At 43.4% G+C, this 17,422-nt stretch overlaps 1 protein-coding gene across 1 annotated transcript in view; it reads right to left on the reverse strand.

The window, feature by feature from the left end:
• Window positions 1-17,422, reverse strand: part of LOC140122116 (probable cation-transporting ATPase 13A5) — a 77,676-nt gene that overhangs the window by 38,183 nt on the left and 22,071 nt on the right. Inside the window, exons 9-13 of the mRNA XM_072142601.1 lie at window positions 8,678-8,809; window positions 7,397-7,567; window positions 6,112-6,269; window positions 2,425-2,613; window positions 1,312-1,373 (exon numbers count right to left, since the gene is read on the reverse strand). Coding sequence (XP_071998702.1) covers window positions 1,312-1,373; window positions 2,425-2,613; window positions 6,112-6,269; window positions 7,397-7,567; window positions 8,678-8,809 — 712 coding nt within the window. The remainder of the gene's footprint in view (window positions 1-1,311; window positions 1,374-2,424; window positions 2,614-6,111; window positions 6,270-7,396; window positions 7,568-8,677; window positions 8,810-17,422) is intronic.

A 17,422-nucleotide genomic window follows, 5' to 3' on the forward strand; every position in this document is an offset into this window, starting at 1 on the left:
GTATGTTCACCCGATTTAGATAAAAGATCTATTACCACCGGTGTCGGCTCTCCACGTCTTATTGAACACATTAGATCGCAACACAATGGGAACGCTGATGTCCTCAAGTTTGCTGGTATTGAGAGGGTAGAGTGCACTCCTGAAGGTGGGGATCGTGCCTTAAATTTATTACGTCGAGAAAGCAGGTGTATCATGAAGTTTAATGCTATGGGTGCCTTGGGCCTCAATGATCGCAATGAGATGAAGGTTTTCTTGTAGCCAGTTTTGTATAGCATGTGTTAGACTTAGCCCATTACGATACGGATGTGTCTCTCCAAATGTGTTTTTAAGTTGTATGTACTGCGTAATGCGTTTTTTTAATCTCACATTTTGCCAGCACGTCCCGCCTGCCTGCCCAGGGAATCTATTACCCCGTAGACATTTTGACTACTTCACCACTTTCATATAGTATCTCCTTTAAATACTACTGTTATTTAGTGAAACGAAGGGGTTTTTTCTTTCCCACAGCAGTTACAGGCGGAGCGTGAACTGTAACCAGATTGCTTTGCTGTTTCCATGGCAGCGCGTGCGGACTTCCGCTCCTCTCCCTATTTCCGGTGAGGGGCGCGCATGCGCTGTTATTGCCTGGAGAAAGCGCCGAACGGCGCGAAACGGCCCGTCGGCATAGCGGCACTGCGTGCCTCCCTGTATTTTACCTTGAATTAATAAAGAAGACTTTTCTACCTTCGGTGAGTGCCATCCGTTCTTTTACTCTGAATCAAATTGGACTGTTATATTTCTTTGGATAGAGCACCACTCCAGTGGAGTCATATGCCTTCATACCCCCTGTCCACTTCATCGTGCTGCCTTGTTTTGTATCAGGTGTCGGCTGTGCCCACACACTTCCTCTACTACTGTTCTATTAGAAGGCCCATTTTATAGTCTCGGAGAATACTTGTTGGTAAACTTGTTTTCTAATCATTGGGGTACATTTGCTTACCTGTCCCTGCGCTATCCCCGAGCTGCGATCCCCGACGAGAATGCAAAGCTGGCGCGATTTACTTACAGCATGCCCCCGATATTCTGCATGTGTTGCTTCCCCGATCAGGTCCGCTGGAGTTGTGTAGCGCGAGAGCCGTCGCAATTGGAACACAATCCGATCGTGTGCCACAAAAACCCCTGTTAAATGCAGCGCAAAACAGAAATCATCTGGAAACCCAACAGAAATGTGGTCCGCGAAACCCTTAGTAAATGTTCCTCATTTTCTTAGCCACCAATAGAGATGATCTTTAACAGCTCACAGACACAGCTATTGTAATGACTGAAACTTACCAGCTCTTCTCAACAGGAAGAACTCCATACAAATCCAAGACATCTTCTGTCAAAGTTCCAGTCTATGAAGAAACATATTGCTACAGTTTTATGTAGTTTAATGTGGCTTTAGGCTGCGTAAGCCACTTTCTTAGCTTTCCAGATATAAGATGAATGTTTCCTTTATTTCTAGAGAAACAATGTTTTTCTGTTTGTGTAAAAGAACTTGGTGCACTGGCTATGCCTACTGTTGGACCCTTCTTCCTTCAATGCAGTCCATCACTACCCAGCTCTACCTCTTAACACAATGGGGCAGATTTACTTACCCGGTCCAGTCGCGATCCAGCAGCGCGTTCTCCGATGCTGATTCGGGTTCTGCCGGGATTCACTAAGGTCGTGCGACCGATGTCCACTAGGTGTCGCTGCTGCGCTGAAGTCTGCTGGAATTCATCTCCTCCCGTTCATCCACGCCCTCCACTCAGCCAGCCCATTGTCTAGAATTTTTTGGATTGTCTTTGGGATTAGGGGCTATGAAAGATCTAATATGCCGAAACACTGCAGCTGTAAATGTTTTGCCCTAAAGGTTACATATCTTACAATATAATAGCTAATTTCATTGGTATAGTAATTATTATCACCAACGATTGGCTATTTTCACTCTTTCCTCAAGTTTTAGGACTATAATCTTGTTAAAAATGCCTGTGTCTTATATTCTGAAGGTCAGGAGGATCTTGATTTCAGGATCAGCCTGCCAGGGGATCGGGCCATGACATTCAGAGAAGGCGTTGCAGCTGGGACTGTGTATAAAGAAGAGGCGTGTGTGTAGTTGTGTGTGTGGTTGTATGTATATTATGTGTGTATGTATATGTATGTGTCAGTGCTTCTTGTGTTCATTTGAGTAAAGGAATTTAGAAGACCTGAATGAATGTAGCAATAGGTGTTTGAGTGTATAGAAGTATCAGACCGGTGTGCTTTGCTTGTGTGTGACCAACATAGGATGTTAAATTGGTGTCAATTGTATAGTAATTATTATTTCTCTTTTTAACTTGATTAATATGCACTATTTATCAAAGAGCCAGCAAAAAATTAGGCATAAATACAGTACAAAAAAGTACAATACAAAATAAAACTTACTTTATCAAAACATACAAGATTGAGCTGCCCAGCTACATTGATCCTTTGAGGACTGATGCAGAAAATGTTCTTTTTCTTTAATCTTGTCTGGCCATACAGAAGACAAAGTGTAAGAGATGCCGGAATAGTTTTGTTTACCCCAGCTGTCAGCATCAGAAGTGACATAAGCACAATGTCGTGAACACTAGCCTGAGTAAGAAGGGGGAAAAAAATTATATATATATATAATTTATTTGTGTTAAACTTTTGATCACATTTTATTGAATTTTTTTGAAGCCGCCGGCAAAGCTTTGGTCGGGAAACACCACGGATCGATCACGGGTTTTACCGGTAAGTCCTTGCTTTTACTATTTACTTTACTATAACGGCGCACGTCGGGAAGGGGTTAAATGAATGTATTTTCCCCCCAAAATTCTAAGGTTCCTATGTCATACTTCCATTTTGTTTTAACCCCTGTGGAACACTCAAGGTGTTAATAGACTTCATAAATGTTGTTTTACATACATTGCGAGTTGTCCTTTTTTTGTAGAAGGGTAATTTGGGGTTACTCTTATTCAGACATCTCAAATATCGATGTATCACAAACTACAACCATCTGTGATGAGTTGAGTTCCTGTCTCTTATTAATCACTTTTCTTTAGGCACAATTTAGGTGCAATTCAGGTGCAATATAGGTGCAATTTTAGATTTGGGCACTTAAATGTGATCTTGCTACGAGCTCCTCTGCTTTACTCTCACATCCCCGAATGAGAATGACCCTCATAGCAAAGCCCAGGTGAGTGACAAGCTGCACCCAGTGACCTCCTCAGCAGTGGCTTCTCCTGGAGGGGATCCCCCAGTGCTGATCTTCTGCTGCCCCCCTGTTTTTCTGGCCAGCATCCTCCTTAGACACCAGTGTGGTCATCCTTCTAAACGGGGACACTTCTCTGCACTATCTGCAAAATCCTACACAATTCTCTTCTCTCCTGCTCTGAGCTACTGCTTTTGCAGATTGTTTTGTAAAAAGAAGGTCATGATCTGTAAACAGAGGCTGCAGGTAGTGTCTGTACTAGTGTCTGCTGAGCTCCTCTGCTGGGGCTAAGCTGCTCTGAACAAGAGTTCAGTGCTTATATCACAGTTTCTGCCACCTTCAGGCTGGAGTGTTTTTGCACCTTAAATGCACCTAAATGAAGTTGCTAATGATGAATGATTATTAAGCACAGCAAAACATCTGGATTGGTAGGATAAATGAGGGAAACATGGTTATTTTTGCTGCTAGTTTGAGGTTTAGCTGCAAAACAGTCACAAAAACAGTGTGACAGTATGAAAAGGCACAAAAACAACAGAAAAAAACATGTGATACATCTGGCCCATAAAGTATGAAAAAAAATATCTCAAAATCACCTGGATATACAAAAGCATTTGGTTATAACCAAATATCATGACACATGTCAAATTCTACAAATAGAGTATTGTCATTAAGATGGAAACAAGTGTCAGTGATTAGGGGTTAATTACAGGCAGTCCCCGGGTTACACAGAACATAGGTTGTTTAGGTTTGTTCTTAAGTTTAATTTGTATGTGGGATTTATGAAGATTCATGAAGACTGGGTGCCAGAAATCCTGAATCTGGCGCCCTCTGCACACTACAATGGCAAACTGCACATAATGCTGTTTGCAGTGTTTTTAGTAAATAGTGAAGCAGTGCACAGGACCTGTTAAGATGGGGGAATAGTCATGTTCTGGTTTATACAGGGTTTTATACACAGCTCTTTCATTACTATTATACATATCTGTACTGATGTGTAGCAATCAGCACAGCCCCATAAAAAGTCTCCTATGCTTCCAAAATGTGTTCTGCGTTTAAAAGAACTTGAAGACATTAACCTCTCCCCAATGATGACATCATCAAAGGTCCTTTATCATGTAAAATGATATGTATTCTGTAGTCTGCATTGGGTAATAGTGTTATAAATACAAAAATTCTAATCTATATTATTTATTATTTCCCAAAATTAGATTTGTACATGCTGAAAGTATATGCCATGCAATGTGATCTTTGCCGTGGGTTTCAAAACAATATGAAAACAGCTATTGTAAAGCCGGTGTTTATGACGGTCCAAATTTTTAAACTATGGAAGACATTTAGTGATATTTTTAGGTGTAAGAACACCCATTTCAGGTGGGGTTTGAAGTTGAAGTATAGGCTGGCATTCATTCTCTAAATGGTGCTTGATGCAGCACAAGGAAGCAGAAACCTAAAAACAAGATGGATTCATTTTAAGCAAAAATTGATACAAGATATGCAGATTGTGAGAAATAATGGATGCAGGGATGGAAATTTCTGTATGGAGTGCTTCTTTTAAAAGAAATCTACTACAGGCAGTCCCCGGGTTACATACAAGATAGGGTCTGTAAGTTTGGTCTTAAGTTGAATTTGTATGCAAGTCGGAACTGTATATTTTATCATTGTAATCCCAGCCAGAACAATTGGATTTTAAAAATGTTGGGTTGTCATAAGAATCAGGATTAACAGTAAAGCTTTATTACAGACACCTGTGATAACTTTTACAGCTGGTTATTGTAGCCTAGGACTAAAGTACAATAAATTACCAATATCCAGTGGTCCGTTTGTAACTAGGGGTCGTATGTAAGTCAAGTGTTCTTAAGTAGGGGACTGCCTGTATTTGAAAATGCTCATTCTGACCCAAACATACTTTTACATAGCGGTAGGTAAGTTGATGCTGGAGGTTGTCTTGTTTAGGGACAGAAGTCAGCAGTTTCATAAAAAAATTGATTTCTAAAATATACAAATGACCCTTTGGTGCTCCTGTGCTCCTCACACATGGTGCTCGGCACTTGGTCATTAGAATGACTATGCACGCACCTAGAGTGCTTCAAAGTCCTCACCCCACCCTCCTTGTCTCAATTCCGAGAGCCGGTGCTCTGGGGAGCACTGGTGCATGCGCATTGTATCTTCATTATGCGCATAGAGGAAGTCTTCGGAGATTACAAACTTCCGGGTTTGTTCACACTGCCGCACTGTAAAGCAGGCGGCTGCACATAATGGAGATACAGTGCGTATGCACCAGTGCCCCCTGAGAGCTTGGTGGCCTCACTGGGTCTTGGGAGCGAGACAGGGAGGATGTGGGGAGAACTTTGAACTACACTAGGCGCCTGCATAGTTGTTTTACTGACCAAGTACCTAGTGCCCTGTGTGAGGAGTGCCAAAGGGTCATTTGAATATTTTATAAATCGATTTTTGGATGAAACTGCTGATTTCTGTGCCTAAACAAGACAACCTCCACCATCAGCTAACCTACCCCTATGCAAAGGTATGTTTGGGTCAGAATGACCATCAAATGGTAGATTTCCTTTAATTAACAACATTTTCAAAATAGAATTAGAAAATATATATTTTTGACAACAAAAACATATTTTTAAAACTCAAACATCTTATCAATTTTGAAAAGCTTTGTGAAAAATGTAGTCTTGATAACAATCTTTTGTTTTACAATTATAGAACCTTTTTGTGTAACAGAAATAATCCAAAGTATTCCAAGATGCCTAGAGAAATTTCTCCAATAGTCTGTTGAAACCACATGTGCCACAGCAAGTACTATAATCTTTTATCATATTAATATAATAGTGATAGAAGTAATAATATTTTTTTTAGGTTTTACTTACACAGCTCAGCAAAATACATACCCCATTCTTCACGTGCACAGCTGCAGTGTAGGTTACTCCAAATATAGCGGATGCCACAAGTACAATGAGAAACCTAATAGCCTCTCTATGTAGTTTAACATTCATTGGTTTGTTATATAGAATGGCTCTTACTAAATCCCCCTTTGCAGTATTGAATCCTAATAAAACACAAACAGAAAAATATTGTAATAAATGTAAGCATATCATTATGAAGTTAAGAATTTTCTTAAATTTAAACTATGTGATGTCTTAAATTGTCTTCCCAAATTGTCTCTAGCATGTTCTTAGAGGCTGTCTCTTCTTTGAAAAGAATGGTTCAGTAAGGCATCAGTGAAAAATCAATGAAGCCAGGTAGAGAAAACTAATCTGTATGTGTAACATCCATGCTATAGTCTTCCTCTTGCGGCATTAATATTTGTCTTTGCGTTTCATTTGTCAGTCATCTGTGTGAACACACATTAACTTTCTGCCTGATTTGTGGTTGTTTACATCACACCCTTATCCTTCTGTCCAGCAACAGTTAATGTTTTGATTGACAGACTTTAGTTCCAATTGCCCGGAGCAGTCTCTATAAGTGTTTGGCTCACATTCAGTCCAGTGCTGGTTTTAATTTTGCTTGACCTACTTATTTCCTGGTATATTACTCTGTTTACTTATATTGTTATATTTTGATTTTCCAGTTTTGGCTTTCGTATTTTGACTATCCTTTTGGACTCTGATTTTGTACCTTATGTGCCATCTCGTTTGTGTTTTCTGTTTGCATGTCTTGTTTTATGTGTGACCTAGGGATGGAACGGCTCCTAGTTGTCTTGAATCATCTTAGGATATGCAGAGGTAAGCAGGCAGGTGTCCATTTTGGGAACTCAGTTTAGGGATCACTGTCCAGTCTGTCCTTTCCTGGTCCAGAGCACTCACTATAGTATGTATCCATAAGCCAAAATGGCTTCAATGAAAAATCAGTGATGTGAAAAAAAAAAACACGTCAGCACGGGAACATGGTTGCCCTTAGTTTGTGATTTACTTCATCAATATTAAAGTCTCTATTTTAAAGAATGTTGCTACAAGTGTTGCTACAATATACACAGTATATAACTCACTGCTATTATGCCTTAACTGGCTTGTCCATTCATTACATGGAAAGCACATTGAAAATTGTGTAAACTGAAACTGCTTCCAATCTTGTGATTAATATATGTTTAATATACCATTCCAACAACACAAGATTGTTTAAAGTTAAACCCCCTTTTTGAAAAGCTTGTATACTATATACATACAATATACCCACCAGTTTGCAGAACTACGGCTTTCACAAGCTCATTACTACTTCTTTTAGTCTGGATGATCTCAGTGCCACAGTACAGGACATGTTTTTTGTAGTCTTCCCCACATTGTACCATCCATGGAATGCAGTTATTGACATTTGGAAGTGGTGTCTTTGTCACTGGAGTACTTTCACCTTGTAATTTACAAATGGAATTTACAAATTTACAAACTTACATTTTATATAAAAAATCAATATATGAGTATCCCTAGCCCTAGTACACACAATTACAGAAAGCTGGCACAAATGGGGGGAGCTTCTTTCTGGTCCTTCACCAAGAGGTCCAAATTAGTGTAGTCATGTTGTTATATTTGCTTTACAAGTTTCCTTATCGTAATAGAAAGCCTTGGAAGTCAGCCAGATCGACCTTTGGGTTTTTGGTTTCATCTTCAGTGCAGTTGACTTAAATAAGTGGGCTGCTAGCTCTTTTAAGAGTCCTAGTTCCATTTGACATCCATTTAGGAATAAGTTAGGGTTCAGTAGGCCCCTGGGCGACAGCACCTCAGTGGGGCCCTTTGCAGTGAACCTACGTGGCAACATTAAAAATTCAGAAACTAAAACAGTCTCCTGTTTCCTAAAATATTCCAGCCCCCATGGATTTCTTATGTATCGCCTTAGATGGGCCCACAGCAGCTCTGGGCTATTCGCCCAGGTATGCCCAGGAATTAGCTGAATTTTTTTTGTACCCTTCTGTATGCCTAAACATAATCCCACCTTTGAGCTCAACATGAATTTTTTTTCTACTCATGCCTTGGTTTTTGCTCTGATGTACATTGTCATCTTATATAGAAAGGCATGTATTTTTTTTCCAACAAGCTGTATTTACCACAATGGGGATGCTGTTAGGACAGAGAATCTGCTCAAAGAGCCCAGAACTAAATTCTGACAAGGTCTGAATACTTATGTCCATAACAAATTTTCTTTTCTTTTTTTCTTTTTAATATATTTGCAGATTGATTGGGATTTTTTTTATTGATTTTATCACAAGGCTTTAACATTACATAATGTAAAACATTTTTAAATGTTCTTAAGAATTTCTGAATGCATTGTAATTGCATTCCCCATAAAATATCTGGATCATCATTTCCAAATATATCATAGATTAAAAAAAGATATTCAGAAGTATACAGTTATATTTATCTACACATGTCAGGGGAGGTGAGGCTTTAAACAGTAATGGCTAAAACAAAAACTCCAAAGTATAAGATAATGATGAAAAATAGACATTAATGATATCCACATTACCGGTTAACATTGCTTCATTTACAGTGCAACCTCCGCTGATTAAAATAGCATCACATGGTAAGTAAAGTTTGTTTCCACCCAGAACAATGACGTCACCAGGAACCAGGGACTGAGACTGAACTTCTTCAGATTCTTTAAACAAGGAAAGAGAAATAAATGTAAATCTTTTTTAGGTGAAAGAAAGAAATGCATCACCCTCACATACCAATATTATATATAGATAGTATATATTACTATTACAATGTTACTATACCTACTTCTATGACAAATTTACAGTTATTTTCAATTCCAAAAATTAATTTTTTTGTCATTCGGTCTATTGGAGAAATAAGCGGGGGATCACTTATTGATTGATGCTATGCAGTTATACAGTATCTATTTTTTAGCCATCTGTTTGGGATCTTCTGCTTTCTAAATAAAGATTGTGCTTATCATTCAAAAGCATATTGGACATAGGTTAACATGTAAACCGTCGTAAACACAAAAACAGTAACCATAACAACTGTGACCTGAGAAAACTCAAAATTTACTCTTGGTGGTAAGGGCTTGCTATCCATAAGTCCCAATATTTTTTAAATTTGCGGTATCTGTTTTCTTGCAGATGTATGTATTTTTCATAAACGCAGTTAGTGTTCATTTGGTTCACTACTTCACATATGTTGGGGCAGGTTACCTCTTTCCAATGTCTAGTTACGACAAGCTTAGTGTCCATAAGGGTGTGCTAAAAGTTGCTCTTTAACATGGTATAATGTAAATCTTGCCAGTACATCTGGGAAATTGTTGAGCTTAGGAACCAAATGTGCCCGCTCGATGTAAAGCTCAAATTGAGCAAAAGCTGTAAGTTAGGACTTAGAGTGAAGATAATCAGCTGATACTATCCAGGTCCTCTGAGTCTACATATTTAGCTTGAATCTCAGACATTGGGGCACATTTACTAAGGGTTCGAACGCCTCATTTCCGTCGGGTTTCGCAATTTTTTTCCATTGTGTCCTCAATTGCCCTGGGTTTTTGGCGCACGCAATCGGATTGTGTTTTTTCGCTTATTTTTGCGACTTTTTAGGCACAAATCTGCACCTAGTCCAGGGCTGGTGCAAAGGAAGGATTTATTTCATGGATCCTATTTTACCATGTAAATTGAAATTATTTCACATGCTATAAATGTTTGTATTTACATTTTATTTTAAATTTATTGGTTACTTCTAAGGGTGAGGTCACATGTGGTATTAAGGTTGTGGTCACACGTTGCGTTTTTAATTGCATTTTGAAACACATTACAACAGCTGAGTATAGGGGATTTACAAAACGCAATGTAATTGTGATGTTAACTCATATGTTTACATCGCATTTACTATGTGTTTTGTAAATGCAAATGTTAACAGTAATGTAATTAGGCAAATCACCTCTACTCAGCTGTTGTAATATGTTTCAAAATGTAATTAAAACGCTATTAAAATGCAATTAAAACACTATTAAAACGCAATATGTGAGCGCTCCCTTAACACTACATGTGACCGCAGCCTCATATGTTGTCATCTTCTTGGGGTGTGACAACAGTGCTTAAAAATGCAGGACACAGCCTCAAATCTAAAATTAACAGTAGTGTTCACTCCTGCATATAACCCCCTCACATGGCTTGTGTCCACTCCTGTATATAACCCCCTCACATGGCTTGTGTCCACTCCTGTATATAAACCCCTCACGTGGCTTGTGTCCTCTCCTGTATATAACCCCCTCACATGGCTTGTGTCCACTCCTGCATATAACCCCTCACATGGTGTGTATCCTCTCCTGTATATAACCCCTCACATGGCTTGTGTCTAGAGATGAGCGAGCACTAAAATGCTCGGGTACTCGTTATTCGAGACGAACTTTTCCCGATGCTCGAGTGCTCGTTTCGAGTAACGAGCCCCATTGAAGTCAATGGGAGACTCGAGCATTTTTCAAGGGGACCAAGGCTCTGCACAGGGAAGCTTGGCCAAACACCTGGGAACCTCAGAAAAGGATGGAAACACCACGGAAATGGACAGGAAACAGCAGGGGCAGCATGCATGGATGCCTCTGAGGCTGCTTAATCGCACCATTATGCCAAAATTATGGGCAACAGCATGGCCATGACAGAGTGACCAAATGAGGCTAGATAGCATCTAAAACATCCAATAATTGACCCTGACACTATTGGGGACGGCATGCAGAGGCAGCGGCAGCAGCGGCAGGCTAGAGAGTGGCATGGCAACATACCCTAAATGGACTCAGGCTTCAAACCAATGGGTGGCAGAGAGGAACCAAAGGAGGTGAGCAAGAAGCGCTCAAATAATATCGGTACATGATAAAAGTTTGCCAGTATATTTTGTGGATTACACAGCAGGGTGGCGACAAAGTTAACATGGAAGCCATGAAAACAATCCAAAATTCTGCCTGACACAGCTCGTTTGATAAGGGGACCATGTATGGAGGCAGTGAACTAGTAGTAGATTAAAGGTGCTGCAGTTAAAACTATGTTAGTTGGATCTTGGCATGGAGCTGGCGCTCCGCTGCCAGGCGAGCTTTTGCCAATCCAAGCCCCTGTCTCTAGGCTACTCCCCAAACAGCACTTCTAAGAACCTTTTGTATAAGATCAAGTGTAGTAGCGTTCTTATAAGTTTGGGATATGGCGGGTGAGGGGAATGTAAACATCTGCGCAAGAAGCGCTGAAATAATATCCGTAAATGAAAAAAGTTTTCCAGTATATTTTGTGGCTTACACAGCACGGTGGCGACAAAGTTAACAAGTTTGATGCGGAATGCCCTGTAATAGCTCTTGGGCGGTGTGCCTTTTATCACCTAGGCTCAGCAGTTTGAGCACCGCCTGCTGTCGCTTAGCGACGGCACTGCTGCTGTGCCTAGAGCTACCGACTGATGGCGCCATGCCCACGGATGGTAATTCGGAGGAGGAGGAGGAGGTGGAGGAGGGGTGGGAGGAGGAGGAGGCATAGTAGGCCTGAAACACCTGGACCGAGGTAGGCCCCGCAATCCAATGCGTCGGCAGTATATGACCAGCCCCAGGGTCAGACTCTGTCCCAGCCTGCACCAAGTTAAGTGTAGTAGCGTTCTTATAAGTTTGGAATATGGTGGGTGAGGGGAATGTAAACAGATGCGCAAGAAGCGCTGAAATAATATCCGTAAATGGTAAAAGTTTGCCAGTATATTTTGAGGATTACACAGCAGGGTGGTGACAAAGTTAACAAGTTTGTTGTGGAAGCCATGAAAACAACCCAAAATTCTGCCTGACACAGCACGTTTGATAAGGCGGCCATGTATGGAGGCAGTGAACTAGTAGTAGATTAAAGGTGCTGCAGTTAAAACTATGTTAGTTGGTTCTTGGCATGGAGCTGGCGCTCCGCTGCCAGGCGAGCTTTCGCCAATCCAAGCCCCTGTCTCTAGGCTACTCCCCAAACAGCACTTCTAAGAACCTTTTGTATAAGATCAAGTGTAGTAGCGTTCTTATAAGTTTAGGATATGGCGGGTGAGGGGAATGTAAACAGATGCGCAAGAAGCGCTGAAATAATATCCGTAAATGGTAAAAGTTTGCCAGTGTATTTTGTGGATAACACAGCAGGGTGGCGACAAAGTTAACAACTTTGATGTGGAATCCATGAAAACAACCCAAATTTCGGCCTGACACACCTCGTTTGATAAAGGGACGATGTATGGAGGCAGCTATATGGACGACTTTTGGAGGTAGCAATGGAGACAACGTGTGGAGGCTGCTATGGAGACAATTCAATTTGGATAGTGCCTGTATGTGGCAGTCCAAAAAAGTTTTCAAACCAGAGGAGCAGGTAGGTGGCCCTCCATAAAAATGGAATAGATTGAGTGCCTGTATGTGGCAGTCCAAAAAAGTTTTCAAACCAGAGGAGCAGGTAGGTGGCCCTCCATAAAAATGGAATAGATTGAGTGCCTGTATGTGGCAGTCCAAAAAAGTTTTCAAACCAGAGGAGCAGGTAGGTGGCCCTCCATAAAAATGGAATAGATTGAGTGCCTGTATGTGGCAGTCCAAAAAAGTTTTCAAACCAGAGGAGCAGGTAGGTGGCCCTCCATAAAAATGGAATAGATTGAGTGCCTGTATGTGGCAGTCCAAAAAAGTTTTCAAACCAGAGGAGCAGGTAGGTGGCCCTCCAGAAAAATTGAATAGATTGAGTGCCTGTATGTGGCAGTCCAAAAAAGTTTTCAAACCAGAGGAGCAGGTAGGTGGCCCTCCAGAAAAATTGAATAGATTGAGTGCCTGTATGTGGCACTCCCAAAAATTGTTTAAAACAGAGGACCGGGTCGGTGGCCCTCCATAAAAATTAAATGCATAAAGTACTATAGCTAGAGCCAGTGGGCCCTGTAAAAAAATAGCCAGTTTCCTCTGCTTTACTGTACAAAGAGGAGGAGAAGGAGGAAAATGAGGAGGAGGAGGAGGAGGAGTGGATAAATTATTCAGGTTGAGCTTCCTTCACCTGGTGGAGATTGGAAATTAGGAGAAATCCAGGCTTTATTCATCTTGATAAGCGTCAGCCTGTCAGCGCTGTCAGTCGACAGGCGTGTACGCTTATCGGTGATGATGCCACCAGCTGCACTGAAAACCCGCTCGGACAAGACGCTAGCGGCAGGGCAGGCAAGAACCTCCAAGGCGTACAGCGCCAGTTCGTGCCACATGTCCAGCTTTGAAACCCAGTAGTTGTAGGGAGCTGTGTGATCATTTAGGACGATGGTATGGTCAGCTACGTACTCCCTCACCATCTTTCTGTAAAGATCAGCCCTACTCTGCCGAGACTGGGGACAGGTGACAGTGTCTTGCTGGGGTGACATAAAGCTGGCAAAAGCCTTGTAAAGCGTACCCTTGCCAGTGCTGGACAAGCTGCCTGCTCGCCTACTCTCCCTCGCTACTTGTCCCGCAGAACTACGCACTCTGCCGCTAGCGCTGTCAGAAGGGAAATACTGTTTCAGCTTGTGCACCAGGGCCTGCTGGTATTCATGCATTCTCACACTCCTTTCCTCTCCAGGGATGAGAGTGGAAAGATTTTGCTTGTACCGTGGGTCCAGGAGAGTGAACACCCAGTAATCGGTGCTGGAATAAATTCTTTGAACGCGAGGGTCACGGGATAGGCAGCCTAGCATGAAATCTGCCATATGCGCCAGAGTACCAACGCGTAAGAATTCACTCCCCTCACTGGCCTGACTGTCCATTTCCTCCTCCTCCAACTCCTCCAACTCCTCTTCTTCTGCCCATACACGCTCAACAGTGAAGGACTCAACAATGGTCCCCTCTTGTGTCTCGCCAACATTCTCCTCCTCTTCCTCCTCATCCTCCTCCACCTCCTCCGATATGCGCTGAGAAACAGACCTAAGGGTGCTTTGGCTATCAACAAGGGAATCTTCTTCCCCCGTCTCTTGTGAGGAGCGCAAAGCTTCCGACTTCATGCTGACCAGAGAGTTTTTCAACAGGCCAAGCAGCGGGATGGTAAGGCTGATGATGGCGGCATCGCCACTGACCATCTGTGTTGACTCCTCAAAGTTAATCAGCACCTGACAGATATCAGACATCCACGTCCACTCCTCATTGTAGACTTGAGGAAGCTGACTGACCTGACTACCAGTTCTGGTGGAAGTTGACATCTGGCAGTCTACAATCGCTCGGCTCTGCTGGTAAACTCTGGATAACATGGTCAGTGTTGAATTCCACCTCGTGGGCACGTCGCACAACAGTCGGTGAGCGGGCAGTTGGAGGCGGCGCTGCGCTGCCCTGAGAGTGGCAGCATCTGTGCTGGACTTCCTGAAATGCGCACAGATGCGGCGCACCTTCGTGAGCAAATCAGACAGATTGGGGTATGTCTTGAGGAAACGCTGAACTATCAGATTTAACACATGGGCCAGGCATGGCACATGTGTCAGTCTGCCGAGTTGCAGAGCCGCCACCAGGTTACGGCCGTTGTCACACACAACCATGCCTGGCTTCAGGTTCAGCGGTGCCAGCCACAGATCAGTCTGCGCCGTGATGCCCTGTAATAGTTCTTGGGCAGTGTGCCTTTTATCGCCTAGGCTCAGCAGTTTTAGCACCGCCTGCTGTCGCTTAGCGACTGCACTGCTGCTGTGCCTAGAGCTACCGACTGATGGCGCCATGCCCACGGATGGTCGTTCGGAGGAGGAGGTGGAGGAGGGGTGGGAGGAGGAGGAGGCATAGTAGGCCTGAAACACCTGGACCGAGGTAGGCCCCGCAATCCTCGGCGTCGGCAGTATATGACCAGCCGCAGGGTCAGACTCGGTCCCAGCCTCCACCAAGTTAACCCAATGTGCCGTCAGCGATATATAGTGGCCCTGCCCGGCAGCACTCGTCCACGTGTCCGTGGTCAGGTGGACCTTGTCAGAAACGGCGTTGGTCAGGGCACGGATTATGTTGTCTGACACGTGCTGGTGCAGGGCTGGGACGGCACATCGGGAAAAGTAGTGGCGGCTGGGGACCGAATACCGAGGGGCGGCCGCCGCCATGAGGCTGCGAAAGGCCTCGGTCTCTACTAGCCTATAGGGCAGCATCTCCAGGCTTAGCAATCTGGAGATGTGCACATTAAGGGCTTGGGCGTGCGGGTGGGTTGCACTATATATGCGTTTCCGCTCCAGCGTCTGGGGTATGGAGAGCTGAACGCTGGTGGATGCTGTGGAGGATCGTGGAGGCGACGATGGGGTTTTTGTGGCAGGGTCCTGGGCAGGGGGCTGACTATCAGCTGACACAGGGGAAGGAGCAGTGGTGTGCACGGCCGGAGGTGAACGCGCTTGTTGCCACTGAGTGGGGTGTTTAGCATTCATATGCCTGCGCATACTGGTGGTAGTTAAGCTAGTAGTGGTGGAACCCCTGCTGATCCTGGTTTGGCAAATGTGGCACACCACAGTCCGTCGGTCATCCGGTGTTTCCTTAAAGAACCTCCAGACTTCTGAAAATCTAGCCCTCGCCGCAGGAGCCCTCGCCACGGGAGCTTCACTAGTTGACACATTTGGCGCTGATGCACCAGCTCTGGCCCTGCCTCTCCATCTGGCCCCACCACTGCCTCTTCCAACCTGTTCTGGTCGAGGACTCTCCTCCGTCTCAGAAGCACTGTGTTCACCCGGCCTCTCAACCCAGCTTGGGTCTGTCACCTCATCATCCTCCGATCCCTCAGTCTGCTCCCCCCTCGGACTTCCTGCCCTGACAACAACTTCCCCACTGTCTGACAACCGTGTCTCCTCATCGTTGGACACCTCTTTACACACTTCTTCCACTACGTCAAGAAGGTCATCATCACCCACAGACTGCGACTGGTGGAAAACCTGGGCATCGGAAAATTGCTCATCAGCAACCGGACAAGTGGTTTGTGACTGTGGGAAGGGTCCAGAAAACAGTTCCTCAGAGTATGCCGGTTCAAATGGCAAATTTTGCTGGGAGGGGGCAGACTGGGGGGGAGGAGGCTGAGGTGCAGGAGCTGGAGGAGTGCCGATTTCGGTGACATGGGTGGACTGCGTGGAAGACTGACTGGTGGACAAATTGCTCGAAGCATTGTCGGCAATCCACGACATCACCTGTTCGCACTGTTCTGGCCTCAACAGTGCTCTACCACGAGTCCCAGTAACTTCAGACATGAACCTAGGGAGTGTAGCTCTGCGGCGTTCCCCTGCTCCCTCATAAGCAGGTGGTGTCTCACCCCGCCCAGGACCACGGCCTCTGACCCCTGCAGTAGTTGGACGCCCACATCCCCGCCCTCGTCCTCTACCCCTAGTCCTCGCGTTAAACATTTTGAAAATGAGAGTTATAACTTTAATTTTTTTTTTAACTTTTTTTTGTGTTTTTTTTTTTTTGTGTGTTTTTTAGTTTTTAAAACCAAACGATGCTATCCTATTGCTATGGCTATTTTCTAGCCAAGTATGAAAGCACACTGCTATGCCAGATGAGATGACACTGAGTTATGAAAAAAATAAATGTAAACGTAATAAAAAAGGAAATGGCAGACTGTGCCTAATTGAAATCCAACCCCGGGCCCTAATAAATTTTCCCACTTCGGTCTTTGCGATGGATATGTGCGTCACTAAGCGCAAAACACAGTGGTCGCAAGTCTCACTCCAAATTGCTCACAATTTGCTAGTAGATGCACTGCAACAACTACAGCCACCAGCAGATCAACCAGAAATCAAATATATATAACGCTACTGTAGGCGTAAGTAAGCCGTTTGGATTCTCTTATGGCTATTTTCTAGCCAAGTATTAAAGCACACTACTACGCCAGATGAGATGACGCTGAGTTATGAAAAAAATAAACGTAAAATAAAAAAGGAAATGGCAGACTGTGCCTAATTGAAATCCAACCCCGGGCCCTAATAAATTTTCCCACTTCGGTCTTTGCGATGGATATGTGCGTCACTAAGCGCAAAACACAGTGGTCGCAAGTCTCACTCCAAATTGCTCACAATTTGCTAGTAGATGCATTGCAACAACTACAGCCACCAGCAGATCAACCAGAAATCAAATATATATAACGCTACTGTAGGCGTAAGTAAGCCGTTTGGATTCTCCTATGGCTATTTTCTAGCCAAGTATTAAAGCACACTACTATGCCAGATGAGATGACGCTGAGTTATGAAAAAAATAAACGTAAAATAAAAAGAAACTGGTAGACTGTGCCTAATTGAAATCAAACCCCTAATAAATTTTCCCACTTTGGTGTTTGAGGTGGATATGTGTGTCACTAAGAGCTAAACACAA

The sequence above is a fragment of the Engystomops pustulosus genome, chromosome 3, assembly GCF_040894005.1.
Source record: "Engystomops pustulosus chromosome 3, aEngPut4.maternal, whole genome shotgun sequence".
Taxonomy (NCBI): Eukaryota; Metazoa; Chordata; class Amphibia; order Anura; family Leptodactylidae; genus Engystomops; species Engystomops pustulosus.